Below are 18,205 nucleotides of genomic sequence, written 5' to 3' on the forward strand. Positions count from 1 at the left end.
CGATAGCGTCGGTTAAGACAACGACCTGACCGTGATGGAGCTCAGGCGTTATTTACCCCAGGTAAGCGAGAGACAAACACTGCCATGCCTGGACACTCGATAGCATCGGTTAAGACAACGACGTGCCCGTGATGGAGCTCAGGCGTTATTTACCCGAGGTAAGCGAGCGACAAACCTTCCTCGGCTGGACACTCGATACTAATCACCGGCCACATCTGATAGCGGAGACTTGTAATGACCCTGTCTCAGTTTGGCAGTTATCGACAGTCTCGGCCTACGCTCATTAGTCACGTGTCTCAGCGACAAACAGTCGCGTAATCGATGACATATTTACAGACATAGCCGCATTAATCACCCTCGTCACCGTGGCAACCCACTCAGACCGCTTCTCCGGGTCATTACTGGCTTATCTCGCCTCGGACTTGTAAATTTACAAACGCTGTCGTCTATTAGAATCTATATTTGCAGAGCCTGTAACAGCCCACGCGACAGTTTGATGCCGATTGCTGCAATAGACCGGGAAATAAATTTTAGTTTTGCAATGTTATTATTTATCACTAACATTCTCCCAACATATAGAAAGGAACCCTTTATTTATTTAAAAGCTTCGTTTATCTCGTATCAATATGTTTTTTTAACAACTGTTTTATGTTTAATTGCATAGTTCATAGCTGGACGAAAGTCAAGTTTTTCTCGCCTATTGGTATTTATTTTTCTTTGTCTCTCTGTTACTAAATAATACATTTATACAAACATTGACCACCCTAGAGATTTCAATCTTGAGACTGATAGTCTGTATGGGGAGAGCCGGTTGAGAGGTAGAGCGGATGGCGGCACTGACTTACTGATAAGTATATAGTCGCTACCCTTTTTCTGAAACTGTTCTAACTCTCCTTTATTGTGGATGTAAATAATTTTCTGCATTCTTATAACCAGTTTAAATCTCATAGTGACTGTTACACATGCAAAGTAAGTCCCATTGGTTTCAACTTGTGGAACAAATGTGTTTCAATTTGATAAACAATTTGCAAAACTCGAGTGTAGAACCATAACCGAACTCTCAGATGGAAAGAGGCTTAATAAAAATTAATGACAATTGTAGAATATTGATGAACGAAAAGATACTCTACCAGAATCTGTTTCAACAAATCAATGGTTAAACATCCTGATAAGTTTCTTTGTGTGCTGTTTTTTTATTATTTAGTGGTTTACAAGAACAAATAAAGGATTATAAAACAGCCTTAGTGCAAGATTTATGTTTTACCTTCATTTAATGGGTAGCAGCTTATTTTTTAACACGTATCCTACCGAGAAGTTTATTTGTATAACAGTTCTGTAACGAGAAGTACCTAGTTCCGTGACGGAACTGTCGAGAACTTGACTATAAGTTCGATGAAATGGGCGCATGTCAGTCACCGGTATGATTTTGGAGCTGGTAGCGGCAGCAGCAGGACATCGACCTGCGAGGCGAGCCCGCAGCGTGGAACAAGTTCGACTAGTGTCGTGTGTAGTCGCTGGTCGCACCCGGAAGTTATCGCCGGTCAAATAATTAGGATTGTGATGCAAAGTGGGTTGGCAGCACTGTCCTGTGGGGCGGACACGGCACAGGTTGGTTGGTCAGACTGCGATTGTAACAACCTGCCCGGCACTGCCACACATGACGCCGAAACACGGTTCCCACCCTACACACGCACACACACTCAATCTCTCTCTCTCTCTCCATATACGGACAACTTTGAAAATAAAATGAGTCGACATGCGTTAATATCCACAATTCACCGTTTTTCATATAAGTCTTAGCTGGTTTTATAAATCTATTCTCACTTTTCTGCATTCATTGATCTTGTTTCTTTCTTCTGATTCGTATATACTATAATCTACATAAAGTACGTCGACTAGCTTTTTAAGCCTTGATTAAAATGTACCCTGCATATTTATTTAACTTTAATAATACATCTAGTTATTAACAACGCGTCAATTTTTTAACAATGAATATGTTTGTTTTTGTTATAATAATATTATTATATGTAATAATCTTCTTATTTTAGATTACGAATTCCGCTCCATAGCTAAATTCTATTGTCAATTAATAAAATTGATTTTGGGATCGAATGCTTATTGAAATGCTTTAATGTCTGGTAATTACATACCATTAGTACGAAATTTGAAAAATAAGCATTATTCCATGAAATGTACCAATCTTTCTTTTGGTGATATTTACTTTGGAATCGTATTTCTAGGGAAGCTTTGAGAGATTTCCTTTTTTTGGCGTTTTTCAGAATCTGATTAGATACTTCTACGACGTCTATCTATTGAAGGTCTGCGTTGCCTCTGCAGTCTGGCGATTTACTCTCTTGACGAAATAACATTATTTAATACAGGAAACTAATAAAACCTGTTCAATTAAATATGTACTTTTTAAAATTATCCTTACATTAGAAAATTACACGCCCAAGATAATGAATGACTTTAAGAGCTCCACAACAAGACCAATAATAAAGTTAAGATGGTAATTTAATAAAATTTTTATAAATATACACTAAAAACGTTACAGTTGTCGAGCGTTGGCAGCATAATTTGTTATTAAACGTTACAATATTTGGTTTTAACTGAACCACAAGTTTCACAGTTATAAATTTTAAAAAATGACAAAGAACAGTAATTTTGTGTTAATAATATGTGTTATATTTTTAGAGTAGAAATAAACGAGCTACACATTAATGTAATTCCCGTTATTGTAGTCGTACTGGTTATTTTGTGGTTAACTTTAAAACTCAGGTATTCAAATTGCTATAGGAGAGTTTTGCCTACTATGCGTGCGCAACTCCAATCCGGGTGTGCGCGCGCGTGTGTGGGGCGTACGTTAGTAGCGCATGTCTGTTATGCCCAACATGTTTCATTGTTAAATACTCTTTACTATAAATGACTAAAGTTGTTTACTAAGTTGAAAAAATGCCATGTATTTATAAATAAATACTTCACCTTTTTTATTTACTGAAGCACTACTTCACCTAGCCTACTTCATCCCACTGCGTCACTGTCAGCGTTGATTGTATTTGTTACACAACTAAGTACAGAATAAGTTATAATTAAATTGCCTGCAAGAGATCTCCCACACGGGCAGTGTAAGGACGCCCCCACACCGGGGAGCAGCGAGTCGATACAAAGATATCGGTTGTACAGTATAGAAGGGTGTTGTCAGGTGGGCAGTAACTCTCAAGCCTTGACCTTGACATTGATGCCAGATCGAAGAGTTAAGTAATACTAGAAGACTGAGTTACGATTACCTCCAGTGGCGTGCCGCGCCGCACTGTACGGACAAAGCATGTTCTCGCTTGCCCGCCGCTTGCCCGCTCTCCACATCATATCACTCACATTTTCATTATGTTGCCCGATTGTATCTTTTATAGAGTTGTAAATCCCGTCTATCCGGAGGTCCACTTTTAATACTATCTCAATTTAGTGGCGAATAACTAACGTTCCCAGATCATATCTGAGGCAGTAATTATATAAATATAGGCGGCAATAATATAGACGTTCACAATGGCCCCGTGTAGTTACCCCCCTTCCCCTCTCAAGCCCTCCCCGCAGACAATCACACGATCGTCGTCTTCTCCATTGTCTCCCGAGTTACGAGGAGGTCCACATTTGGCAGCTCGGCGCGACCCTGGTCCACTTTAGGAGCACTTCATCACGGCCACAGGTGACATTTGAGTTCATCAACACTCGCTGTAACGGTCCGATTGTGTCGAAAGGCTGGGCGTTCTCTCTCGGCCGTATCCGATTTCGGAATAACCGATACCACAAATATTCAACTTGAGAGGTGACCGTCTCCAGCTGCGAGGTCTTCTCGATTACCGTTTACTCGACACTTTACATTCTAATGTTTGTAATGCCCTCTCCTCTGTTTCAGGACGGGATGGCGCCCCTAGCACTCTTGCTACTCCTCAGCTCTCTCCTCCACTCCGAAGTGGCCGCCAAGGCAGGTGAGTGACTTCAGTGTTTCCTTCGTCCCGATCGATATTTACAGTTCCACACTAATGAACCACCATCGATTGCAACACGCCCACAATCGATAGTTACTCTGTATTATAATTAAATCCACGCGGGTCTGCCAGGACGCAGTTTCATCACGGTGGCACCGTTAATTTAGGCGTCATTCACTCTTCAAAGTGAACTACTTCAATTACAACTCTTTTATAAGTAGAGTTATTATCTGTGTCAAATTAAGTAACATTCCAAACTAATGCTCAACCTCATTATTTAAGTGGAATGCTCTAGACCGTGACAGATGTAATCTACTGTAAGAATATAATTTGTTCGACCGTCAATAGTTGTTTTTAACTTTGTAATTGGGTTTTTAATTGAAATTGAATATTTTATGGTATGTTGTCGATAATTGTAGGCCGAGTTTGTTAAGTTGAGTTTGAAATCGTGGCTTAAAACAAGGGATTCGTCGTTATTACTGGAGAATGTTCGACTGCTGGAGCGTACATAAACTGTGCAGACACGCTAAGCTCGGGAGATGACCGCGGTTCCCGGAGGGACGTCGGGTGCGTGTAACGAGCCGCGCTTGTCTTCATGTAAATTACAGAAACATCATGAAGAAGTTGTGTTATTCGCGGGCTGGCCGAGCGTGAGCGGTGCTCTGCCGATTACTAGCACGAACCTACGAGGATAGACAAAGCGTACGAAATCGGCTTCCAAAAATAATGCTAGTGAATAATAGCCCTGTATGAGTCCCCGGAGAAAGTAACCGCACTGTCATTTGATTGTCGTCTTCCTCTTCCCACGTGGTCGACACATTCGTACGGGAAATTTCCACGGTGCAGCGATTTCCATCTGGGCTTTGTCGAACAGGCGGATATTACTGAAATAGTTTCGCGATTCCTCTTGTTCGATATCTTAAATAAACTGGATTACCGGATTTCAGGCATTTGCCATCGTTATAAGTTATAATAGGTATACGTTATAACGATGGCAAATGTCCGAAATTCTGTTATTTCAAAGAAAAACTAATTGTATTCATTCATGCAAATACGTGCTGTGATATTGTTATACAAAATTGTTCTCCGAACAACTAAATATTATTCTTGTTTTCAGAAGTTTTTCTAACAAATATTCTAGATTGTAGTAGAAAATGTTTTATAGAAATTACGTATTAACAATTTTTTTTTAGTGTTAAAAAATTGCTCTTTGTAAAGGAGCTTAGATCAGTGCTAAGTAAGGCAATACTATCAATCTAGCAGTTACAAAACAAAGATGTCCTTGTTTTCAGATTGGCAATACAGACTATTAGTTTTTATTTTGAAAGCCTCCAAATATACTTCGCAAACAAAACATGTTTACTGTAACTAGGTTCTAGGCGTGTCCTTGTTTAAATTCAGAATTAAATTATTTTAGAATTATATTGATAGTAGGACCATCACTACCTAAGATTTAAGATTATGACGTCTTATTTGTAATATCCTAAACGGGATTGTTGGAACTAGAAGCGATTTCCTTTTACGAGGTGACCTGTGTTTTGTTTGCTTCAATTTTCACACTTTCGTGTTGCTCAAACCGCACAATGACAACATTGTTAAAGTGACAATAATGGTACCATCATGACTGACTACCGCACCGTTATCCTACCGTACCTTGCCGCCGGCTGTTTACTGTGTTCTTCTGCAGGCGCCATCCCCCCACTTTTGTTTCTCTACCTCAAACCGCACTATAAATACACTATTAACGTGACTATAATAATAACACCATAACTGACTACCGCGCCGTTATCCTACCGTACCTTGCCGCCGGCTGTTTACTGTGTTCTTCTGCAGGCGCCATCCCCCCACTTTTGTTTCTCTACCTCAAACCGCACTATAAATACACTATTAACGTGACTATAATAATAACACCATAACTGACTACCGCGCCGTTATCCTACCGTACTTTGCCGCCGGCTGTTTACTGTGTTCTTCTGCAGGCGCCATCCCCCCACTTTTGTTTCTCTACCTCAAACCGCACTATAAATACACTATTAACGTGACTATAATAATAACACCATAACTGACTACCGCGCCGTTATCCTACCGTACCTTGCCGCCGGCTGTTTACTGTGTTCTTCTGCAGGCGCCATCCCCCCACTTTTGTTTCTCTACCTCAAACCGCACTATAAATACACTATTAACGTGACTATAATAATAACACCATAACTGACTACCGCGCCGTTATCCTACCGTACCTTGCCGCCGGCTGTTTACTGTGTTCTTCTGCAGGCGCCATCCCCCCACTTTTGTTTCTCTACCTCAAACCGCACTATAAATACACTATTAACGTGACTATAATAATAACACCATAACTGACTACCGCGCCGTTATCCTACCGTACCTTGCCGCCGGCTGTTTACTGTGTTCTTCTGCAGGCGCCATCCCCCCACTTTTGTTTCTCTACCTCAAACCGCACTATAAATACACTATTAACGTGACTATAATAATAACACCATAACTGACTACCGCACCGTTATCCTACCGTACCTTGCCGCCGCGCCGGCTGTTTACTGTGTTCTTCTGCAGGCGCCATCCTCCCACTTTTGTTTCTCTACCTCAAACCGCACTATAAATACACTATTAACGTGACTATAATGATACCACCGTAACTAACTACAACATTGTTATCCTACCGCTATAAGTATGTTATCCAGCCGTACCTTGCCGCCGGCTGTTTATTGTGTTCTTCAGCAGATACTAACCGCCAACTTATGTTCGACTTCCTCAAACCACACTATAAATACTGTTAACGTGACAATAATGGTACCATCATGACTGACTACCGCACCGTTATCCTACCGTACCTTGCCGCCGGCTGTTTACTGTGTTCTTCTGCAGGCGCCATCCCCCCACTTTTGTTTCTCTACCTCAAACCGCACTATAAATACACTATTAACGTGACTATAATAATAACACCATAACTGACTACCGCGCCGTTATCCTACCGTACCTTGCCGCCGGCTGTTTACTGTGTTCTTCTGCAGGCGCCATCCCCCCACTTTTGTTTCTCTACCTCAAACCGCACTATAAATACACTATTAACGTGACTATAATAATAACACCATAACTGACTACCGCGCCGTTATCCTACCGTACTTTGCCGCCGGCTGTTTACTGTGTTCTTCTGCAGGCGCCATCCCCCCCACTTTTGTTTCTCTACCTCAAACCGCACTATAAATACACTATTAACGTGACTATAATAATAACACCATAACTGACTACCGCGCCGTTATCCTACCGTACCTTGCCGCCGGCTGTTTACTGTGTTCTTCTGCAGGCGCCATCCCCCCACTTTTGTTTCTCTACCTCAAACCGCACTATAAATACACTATTAACGTGACTATAATAATAACACCATAACTGACTACCGCGCCGTTATCCTACCGTACCTTGCCGCCGGCTGTTTACTGTGTTCTTCTGCAGGCGCCATCCCCCCACTTTTGTTTCTCTACCTCAAACCGCACTATAAATACACTATTAACGTGACTATAATAATAACACCATAACTGACTACCGCGCCGTTATCCTACCGTACCTTGCCGCCGGCTGTTTACTGTGTTCTTCTGCAGGCGCCATCCCCCACGTATGTTTCTCTACATCAAACCGCACTATAAATACACTATTATCGTGACTATAATGATACCACCGTAACTAACTACCACATTGTTAACCTACCGTTCCTTGCATCCGGCTGTTTACTGTGTTCTTCTGCAGGCGCCATCCCCCACGTATGTTTCTCTACATCAAACCACATTATAAATACACTATTAACGTGACTATAATGATACCACCGTAACTAACTACCACATTGTTAACCTACCGTTCCTTGCCTCCGGCTGTTTACTGTGTTCTTCTGCAGGCGCCATCCCCCACGTATGTTTCTCTACATCAAACCGCATTCTAAATACACTATTAACGTGACTATAATGATACCACCGTAACTAACTACCACATTGTTAACCTACCTTTCCTTGCCGCCTGCTGTTTACTGTATTCTCCTGCAGGCGCCATCCCCCCACTTATGTGTCTCTACCTCAAACCGCACTATAAAAACACTGTTAACGTGACTATAATGATACCACCGTAACTACCATTGTTATCCTACCGTACCTTACCGCCGGCTGTTTACTGTGTTCTTCTGCAGACAGCAACTACCAACTAATGTTTGTCTTCCTCAACTCCATAATGATAAATCTGTGAAAGTGACAATATGGTATCAACATCACTGACTACCACACTGTCACTCTACGTGCCTCTGGCTGTTTACCGTGTTCTTCTTAAGGCGCCACCCATTAACTTGTATTTGTATTATTATCAATCATCAGAGATGCTCAACTTATTACTAAACCTCAAGTTACATTTTAATCAAATAGTTGTTTTATTACTGGCGCTCTTCTGCAGGCTCTGATGTATTTAAAAATTCCGTGTTAAAATATGTGAAATGGTGTAATAGTGGAACTGATAATCTTCGATTTAATGAGACGTGCTTTTATGTTACTGTATTGCTGTAATAGAATTTATGAAACAGTTGACCGATAATCTTCGTAAACATACTACAACAGTGTATTATTTAATTAATTGTAAAGAATAGGAGTATTAGACTTATTCTATTAGATAGATGTTAGATTATACTAATGACAAACGAAGAGCCGTAGCAGTATCTATTTGACAAATTGTTAAATCGCGACAGTAGGGGGGATGCTGTATTTTATGGATGGGGTTACTTTTTAAGTTATATTTAGTGTTAGAAATATAATTTTACAATTTTTTTGTGTCACTGAATGCTAGCAAACTATCCGATAATCCTGTTTCCTTCACAAGCTAGACCTCATTTGAAAATGCACAAAAATACAGGAAATTCGAGGTCTTATGTTTGTTTCTTTTTAACAAATATTGAAATTTACCGATTATATAATCAGCTCTTTTCAACATTCACCATAATCATTTCACATTTAATAAAAGTTTATCTTATTGAGTATAATGCACCTAGAGTTTCCGAAATTGTAATTAGAAATCATTAATTCTTTAGTCACTCTGTACCGACATTTTTGTTTTCTCATAAGAGAGGTGATGTTTTGTAAAAATGAAGGGATAGGAAACGTCCCCCTCGAGTCAAAATTTCCAACGTTTTCATGCACCAAAATACTCGTACATATTCTTTCGGCATACAAACACAGCTCAGGTAAAATTGTTCTACATGCAACCATGCAAAAGCTCAGAAATAGAGGGGAATACTAAGCCTGTAAGGCTGCTTGGACGGGTCGCTGCTATCTTGAAGAATGTGCGTTGTCTAATGTCGCAACGATAATGGAGAAACGTGTAGATACTGTACCTGTACAAGTAAGTTAGATCACCGTATTGGATCTTTGTATTTGTTTACATACAGATAATTAATTATACGTTTGGTTTGATTAATAGCAAGGTTGTAATTATTGATTACAGTTGTGTTGTGTAATGTGTATCCGTTATTAGCGTTATTTAATTTTTCTTTATAGTTATGTATCTGAAGAACATTTATAACATGCACACTTTTTTTAATAGTCAGTCACTGTCATGTTTTCCATAGCTGTAATCAACTTTTTTCCCAAGCAATTTACTACATTCAAATCTTTTCTACCCAGAAGGGTTCACTAATGGCTGGTTTATACTTACCAGTTGAACCCACATTGGGCACAGCAAAAACTGATGTGTCACTTAAATTTGGGCAACCTTGCGGAAGTCCAGGAGTGGCACTTCACTATCATCAGTAAATTTCGAGATTCTGGAGTGCAAGCGTAATTCGATAAGTATAGTCTGCTATGGGAGATGACCGTTGGGGTTGGTGGGGTTCGTCCCCTAAGAGCCAAAGGTTCATGCTAACCTACACTTAAGGGTATGCCACTCCCTGCCTGCTTTAACTGGAGAGGCTGCTTCAGAGCTGGCTTCACCCATACCGAGGGGATATGACTTGAGATAAGTGCTCTAAACGTTTCCTCATGGATCTCGACAGAACGGCGGCCCCTACCCCTCAACCTTACCCATCCAGAATATTCTGTCACTCCGGAAGCAGTGCATAGGGCCTTATAGTACTAGGTGCAATTTCTAAGCTTCTTGTCCTAAGAGAACAAAAACGAACAATTTCAACACTGAGTTGTCGTTCGTGAAATTTAATTTAAAGAATATGATAGAAAATCAATTCGACCACTTTATCAGGTTTCAATCAGTTGGATGTGCCTGTTGTTGACGGTCGCCGGATGCATTGTTTCATCTGTCAGGTCATCGATTACAGTCGGCCAGCGCGGCTAGCCGCAGGCGACTCATCCATTACAAATTAACAAACACTCAGATGAGTTAGCCGGCTAATACGTTCGGTTCCGGATGAATGGAGTGAATGGCTATCTATGTATTGTTTAATGAGGTAATAATGAGCAGAGCCCGAGGTACTCGGCTGTGGCCGGTCTTGATGTATGGGCCGACTGGAATCTTGAGCATTGAGCGGTCATTGATGAGCGCAGCGAGTTCCTTTGAAAATAGGAATATTCTCATTCCACTGTTCTCATTCCTTAAATGTTTTCCAATTTGTAATCGAAGATTTATTATCACTCTAGTTCATATAAGTATTGACTAGATTCATTGCTTAGTTTGCATTACATTACTGTATTTATGCTCTAATTGTTTTTGCAGGACTATGCGAGGTGGAGGGTGGCCAATCCAACATCATTTTGGACATCGAAGAGAGCAGGGGATCGCGTGAGTATTATTTTATGTGCTTTAAAACAAAGAGGAAATTAGAATATTTTACTCTGAAACTGTATAAGCCAACACCGTCACCAGTTACACATCGTTAAAGTCTCCATGTTTTAGATTGATACAATTTTTAAAGATTAATCACAAGTTGCTAAATTTTATTAAAACAATTTTCAAACTAGGTTATAGCAATTGGATTATAATATTTAAGATTTTTACGGTTTTAATCTACGATTAATGAATGCGTAAACTTGTAAACATAACAGGTTTCCTGTACATTACAACGGATATAAGCTTACGTATTCAGTTTTCTTGGCTGGTTTTTAAGTGTTAGGTGTCAAATGTTTGTGTTTTATTTGTCATCAACAGTCCGGCATCTGGAAACGATATATTATTATACAATATTAATTGTTCTTTTGATTTGAGACTGCAAGAATATTAATTGTGTGAATTTTGAATTTTTATCTTACTGGTGTCTGAAATAAAAAACACATACGTACAGACAGACGTCATACTAAGCACCTTTCACACATATTTATGATATATTTTCGTTTATCTTGACATAAAAGGTATGTATATCTTTGTTATATAACGCGGCCTTTGGAAACGGTAACTGTTGCACAAAAGCCCACACAAGTTTAAACGTGCTACAAAAATTGGTTTTATAAATACCTCAGCTAATTCCGTTGGTTAGAGTACTCAATTTCATTTTACTATGGCGGTCGTTTAAACTTTAAGAAAATTCTTTGTTATTTATTTACTTATAGAGTAAAAGTAAAACTGTTTTTAAATGCATTTGACTTTTTGTTGTAAACTTGTTTTTCTGTATCGCGAACAATTACAAGATACCAGTTACAAATAAACCACATGACAATATTTCAGTAACCTATAACTGACGAAATAAATACTGAATAGGTTTAAATAGTGCTGGACGTAGTTACGTAGTAATAGGTTGAGAATCCATTTGGTTTTATGTGAAAGGAAGGGTCTAATTACACGTGTTACCAAATCCGTACCTGAGAGTGGACTGGTGTTACACTTGAGGTGAACGGGAAAGCTGCCGAGTCTCCTACCGCCGGTGTTTACTCAGGACGCAGACGGCGAGGTGGTCCCTCGACCTCTCCTGGCCCAGAACAATATTGCCAATCTCCTGGACAGCTCAGGTTGCGCGAGAGCTCGGCCCCTGGATAAACACGCCGCGGCGCGATGTGATGATGTCCGCGTACCGGTCATTCTGCCCAGCCCATCGGCCGCGGGACGGATCTAGACCGCGTCCGAAAGGGCAGTTTCTCCTCTCCAAACATTCTTGATTATAAGTGGAGGAACAGAGCCCCATCTAGCGTACCTCCAACGTAACGTTCAGATCTGCAGTATCTATAGTGAGTGTTACAATCAACTCCATATTCACGAAAACAGTATAGAATCATGTCTTTGCAGTTTTTACACGCAGCTACCGAGCACTGACATTCGAAATCGATAAAATAATGATAACTTTATTGATCTTGTGCGAGCAAGTGTGTTTGCATTATGAACATTGTTGGCAATCATTAATTTCTAACAAGACATTATAACACAGTGTACCCATACATTACAACAATATAGAGACGTATAATCCAAAATTTCAACTCTTTAGGAGTACATAGATGTGCGCGTTTACTAATATTGTATTCCTGAATCGCCAATAATAAATATATAATATACATAACCATATCTAAAGTGATAAAATTAGACGTTCTCATTGTTCTTGACCGTTAAGTTTTAAACAATGATTAATGTATTTGAATTTTCCCTAAGAACTTATTGAAAGCGTTCCATTCATGTAATAACCATTTGTTTATTTACAATATAAAGAAGGCACAATTTAAGGTTCCAATTCTTTCAAACACACAATTCAATTCTTTGTGCCCTTTTGGCTTATTTGCCCAAAATATAGTTTTTCCTTGGACCAAAAGGAACATAGCCAATGTACCGAGTTTCAAGTCTTCCGATCTTTCTACCAAGAGTTATTGTACAGACGGACAGACAGGTGGACGGACTGCCATTTGATTTAAGGGCACAAAATATAGCTCTTCCTTGGACCAAAAGGAACATAGCCAACGTACCTAGTTTCAAGTCTTCCGATCGTTCTATCAAGTGTTATCGTATAGATGGACAGACAGATGGACGGACTATCATTTGATTTAAGGTCTCAAAATATAGTTCTTCCTTGAATCAAAAGGAACATAGTCTATGTACTAAGTTTCAAGTCCTCGGACCTTTCTATCAAGAGTTATCGCTTATACGGACGGAGTGACTTTTGGCCTCTTGACCCAAAATATAGTTCTTCCTTGGACCAAAAAGAATATGGCCTATGTACCAAATTTAAAATGTCTAGAAATTCTCTATCAAAAGTTATCACACAGACGGACAGATAACGAAATGATTTTTTTGGGTTGTAATAAATGCATTTATGTGATAAATAAGTAACATTTCGACTCTCAGTATCGTTGCATTAAGAAAAGAAAGAAACAAAAAGCGAATGATATACCACATCGAAATTTTACATCTACCTACGTTATTGTAAACAAAAAGTTGACACTAGTTTATTGTTCAAGGGGTTTTGTACAGTGTGTAGCAAATAAATACAGTGATAATAACGACAAGACGTGTGTAGCAAATAAATACAGTGATGATAACGACAAGACAAGTGTTAATGTACCGTAGGATAATCACACGGGATCTGAGGGCGCATAGCGAAAGGAAGGTTAGCCACCGCTTAAGGCGTTGTAGGTGGAGATGATAATTGCGAACTGTGGCGGTTTCTGGAAATAATTAATTACGGTGGGCCAGAGCTTGGCTGGAGGCCGAGGCTGGTCACTCCCCCAGTTCCAACCTCCTCGTCCTGGTCCTTTGTTCAGGAGACGCGTGTGGTCCACGCTACGGTGACGGTACTGCAGCTGCATTCCCCCAGACAAGAAACATGCTGAGAAATGTACAAGAAGCGTTTGATATCTCATACTTTGGTCTGATTTTATACTAAGTGTAAAAGCACCCCTATGGGGCAGAGCCACTTAGATGTATTTCAAATCCACAAAGGGCACATCTAGCGTGTAAGCGCTTTCGATTGATACCATATATCAAAACGTTTTAGGTACCTAAATTCACCGTAGAAAAATTAAGAAATTCTTTTTATAATATTATACAGCAGATAGATAACATTTTTATATATTAAGTAAATTCAGTATGAATTTCAGATCACCTGAAGAACGAATATCACTTCCACCCTCACCACCCATAACTATTTCAAACTCCCATGGAAGTAATGGAAATGTACTGAAATTATTGAACCGATACCTCAACTAGGTTTGTCATTACAAGATAATTGCAGTCTAGACGACGAAATCTGACCGTGACGGTAGGCAAAAGGAGCTAGACCTTGACTCCTCGGGACTACCCGAACCCTGCAAGGAACGAGCGACTCAACATTAATTCGATAAACTTTCGGACATATAGGCTGTTATTATTATCGGCCGCTTTGCATACATTAAACCCGTGGCTTTAGATTTAGATCCCTATCTTTGCCCAGCTCCTGGAGATAATTAAAAGATCCCGAGGACTCGATTCTGTTCCTTAATTTGGCCACAGTCAAAATTAAAACGACTTGTTCTCAATTTTAATGAATCCGACACATTTATTGGACTGATGGAACAGCTTCATTAAAAGCTAATATCGATCGGCGAAATGCCTGATCGGCGAGTGTGAATCCGATTATATTCGGCGGTCTGGGCCACGCCCCCTCCCTGAGGTAATTAAGCCACATTTTCATCATTTATGGTCTGAACGTGCTCACGGTTTTTATCTTTGGGTTCCAAATTTTATCACCTAAGACCTAAGTTAATGACATTTAGAAAGTATTTGTAATCACGGCCTACTTTAGCTTTGGTTCTCACAATGAGTATACCATATTTTACTGTACTTACTTCTCGCCTCAATTTACCTTTACTTATAGATGCTCTCAACAATAAATTACTGTTTAAAGTACAGTATTCTCCATTTCTTCATTACTTATCAACTATTAATTTATTATTTACTAATTCTAAAATATTCTTCAACTTCTTTATTGTATTTATACAATAAAACCTGTTCCTATACAACGTTATTGTAAAAATAAGTAGTAAACTGCTTACAAAATGTAAAGGTTAAGTAATACTGAATCATATTTCTACGATAAAAATGTTTTCCTTTTACGTAATATATTAAACAACACTTTAAGAGGGTTTGAAAGGATACTACACTAATACATGTGATTTACAACTCCAGTCTTGTTCATATCTGTTCAAACCTTTATCAAACTATTAAGTTTTTACGGTGTAGAACAGCTATATGTGCAGGAGAAGAGATCGTGACGTGTGTTGTGTATTCTATCGCCATCACTGTTAAAGAACTCTGTGTACTACAAATACGTGGGCAGAGACGGAAGTTTATGGTAAAAGAAGACACCATGAAGTATGATGGGTGCTCTATCGCCATCACTGTTAAAGAACTCTGTGTACTACAAATACGTGGGCAGAGATAGAAGTTTATGGTAAACGAAGACACCGTGAAGTATGATGGGTGCTCTATCGTCTTCACTGTTACAGAATTCTCTGTGTACTACCAATACGTGGGCAGAGACGGAAGTTTATGGTAAAAGAAGACACCATGAAGTATGATGGGTGCTCTATCGCCATCACTGTTAAAGAACTCTGTGTACTACAAATACGTGGGCAGAGACAGAAGTTTATGGTAAACGAAGACACCGTGAAGTATGATGGGTGCTCTATCGTCATCACTGTTACAGAATTCTCTGTGTACTACCAATACGTGGGCAGAGACGGAAGTTTATGTTAAAAGAAGACACCATGAAGTATGATGGGTGCTCTATCGCCATCACTGTTAAAGAACTCTGTGTACTACAAATACGTGGGCAGAGACAGAAGTTTATGGTAAAAGAAGACACCATGAAGTATGATGGGTGCTCTATCGCCATCACTGTTAAAGAACTCTGTGTACTACAAATACGTGGGCAGAGACAGAAGTTTATGGTAAACGAAGACACCGTGAAGTATGATGGGTGCTCTATCGTCATCACTGTTACAGAATTCTCTGTGTACTACCAATACGTGGGCAGAGACGGAAGTTTATGGTAAAAAGAAGACACCATGAAGTATGATGGGTGCTCTATCGCCATCACTGTTAAAGAACTCTGTGTACTACAAATACGTGGGCAGAGACAGAAGTTTATGGTAAACGAAGACACCGTGAAGTATGATGGGTGCTCTATCGTCTTCACTGTTACAGAATTCTCTGTGTACTACCAATACGTGGGCAGAGACGGAAGTTTATGGTAAAAGAAGACACCATGAAGTATGATGGGTGCTCTATCGCCATCACTGTTAAAGAACTCTGTGTACTACAAATACGTGGGCAGAGACAGAAGTTTATGGTAAACGAAGACACCGTGAAGTATGATGGGTGCTCTATCGTCATCACTGTTAGAGAATTCTCTGTGTACTACCAATACGTGGGCAGAGACGGATGTTTATGGTAAAAGAAGACACCATGAAGTAGTATGATGGGTGCTCTATCGCCATCACTGTTAAAGAACTCTGTGTACTACAAATACGTGGGCAGAGACAGAAGTGTATGGTAAACGAAGACACCGTGAAGTATGATGGGTGCTCTATCGTCATCACTGTTACAGAATTCTCTGTGTACTACCAATACGTGGGCAGAGACGGAAGTTTATGGTAAAAGAAGACACCATGAAGTATGATGGGTGCTCTATCGCCATCACTGTTAAAGAACTCTGTGTACTACAAATACGTGGGCAGAGACAGAAGTTTATGGTAAACGAAGACACCGTGAAGTATGATGGGTGCTCTATCGTCTTCACTGTTACAGAATTCTCTGTTTACTACCAATACGTGGGCAGAGACAGAAGTTTATGGTAAAAGAAGACACCGTGAAGTATGATGGGTGCTCTATCGTCATCACTGTTAGAGAATTCTCTGTGTACTACCAATACGTGGGCAGAGACGGAAGTTTATGGTAAAAGAAGACACCGTGAAGTATGATGGGTGCTCTATCGTCATCACTGTTAGAGAATTCTCTGTGTACTACCAATACGTGGGCAGAGACGGATGTTTATGGTAAAAGAAGACACCATGAAGTATGATGGGTGCTCTATCGCCATCACTGTTAAAGAACTCTGTGTACTACAAATACGTGGGCAGAGACAGAAGTTTATGGTAAACGAAGACACCGTGAAGTGTGATGGGTGCTCTATCGTCATCACTGTTAGAGAATTCTCTGTGTACTACCAATACGTGGGCAGAGACGGAAGTTTATGGTAAAAGAAGACACCATGAAGTATGATGGGTGCTCTATCGTCATCACTGTTAAAGAACTCTGTGTACTACAAATACGTGGGCAGAGACAGAAGTTTATGGTAAACGAAGACACCGTGAAGTATGATGGGTGCTCTATCGTCATCACTGTTAGAGAATTCTCTGTTTACTACCAATACGTAGGCAGAGACAGAAGTTTATGGTAAAAGAAGACACCGTGAAGTATGATGGGTGCTCTATCGTCATCACTGTTAGAGAATTCTCTGTGTACTACCAATACGTGGGCAGAGACGGAAGTTTATGGTAAAAGAAGACACCGTGAAGTATGATGGGTGCTCTATCGTCATCACTGTTAGAGAATTCTCTGTACCCAGTACGCGGGGAGATACAGAGACGCGACGTACATGGACCGTACATCGTTCGACAAATTGACAACTTTGACACTCGCTCGCCGACTTGTCGCCAATTACTCCGATTTGCTGCGTCCACACCAGCAGTCGAGTATGGATAATGCGGCGCTTTGGGTGCAGCGCCTCACTGCTCCTCTCCCTGCGCCTCAGCGTGGGCTCAGCATTGTTCACAAGCTGCCACAATGGTGGTCGGTTTCTATCAGAAGGTTATTGGCCAGTTGTGTTCTATAGTGCAACCAATTATGAAGTTAATACCCAGTATTGTGAATAATATTATTAATAGCTTTATATATAAGTTCCTTTTAAAATATGAAAATTTTTAAACTACGATTTTTCTGCCAGTTAATAACATACTACTACTTTTAACGAGTTTGTAAGTCAAAAATAAAAAAACCACTCACGCTCAGAAAAATCCTTAATTTGTATAGTTTACGTGAGCGTGCATTTCAGACAATAAATTATACACTAATAATATTGTTTGTTATTTGTATATAATTGTATACCACTGTTTACCATTGTTTCTTTACGAGGAGAGTCTGGCCGTATAATCTTAATACCTATTTTCTATTTTGTGATTAGTGATGACAAATATTGACATTTGAATCGCTTAAAAGTCTGTTTTATAGCTTTTGAGCTAGGATTCCGTTTGGTGAGAACAAAGCCACTCCCATGG

General features: G+C 39.9%; 1 protein-coding gene across 1 annotated transcript in view; it reads left to right on the forward strand.

The window, feature by feature from the left end:
* LOC124362263 (cadherin-99C-like) overlaps positions 1-18,205 on the forward strand; it is a 222,983-nt gene that overhangs the window by 152,286 nt on the left and 52,492 nt on the right. Inside the window, 2 exon segments of the mRNA XM_046816616.1 lie at positions 3,914-3,986; positions 10,692-10,757. Coding sequence (XP_046672572.1) covers positions 3,920-3,986; positions 10,692-10,757 — 133 coding nt within the window. The 5' untranslated portion in view covers positions 3,914-3,919.

Source organism: Homalodisca vitripennis, chromosome 5, assembly GCF_021130785.1.
Source record: "Homalodisca vitripennis isolate AUS2020 chromosome 5, UT_GWSS_2.1, whole genome shotgun sequence".
In the NCBI taxonomy this organism is placed as follows: Eukaryota; Metazoa; Arthropoda; class Insecta; order Hemiptera; family Cicadellidae; genus Homalodisca; species Homalodisca vitripennis.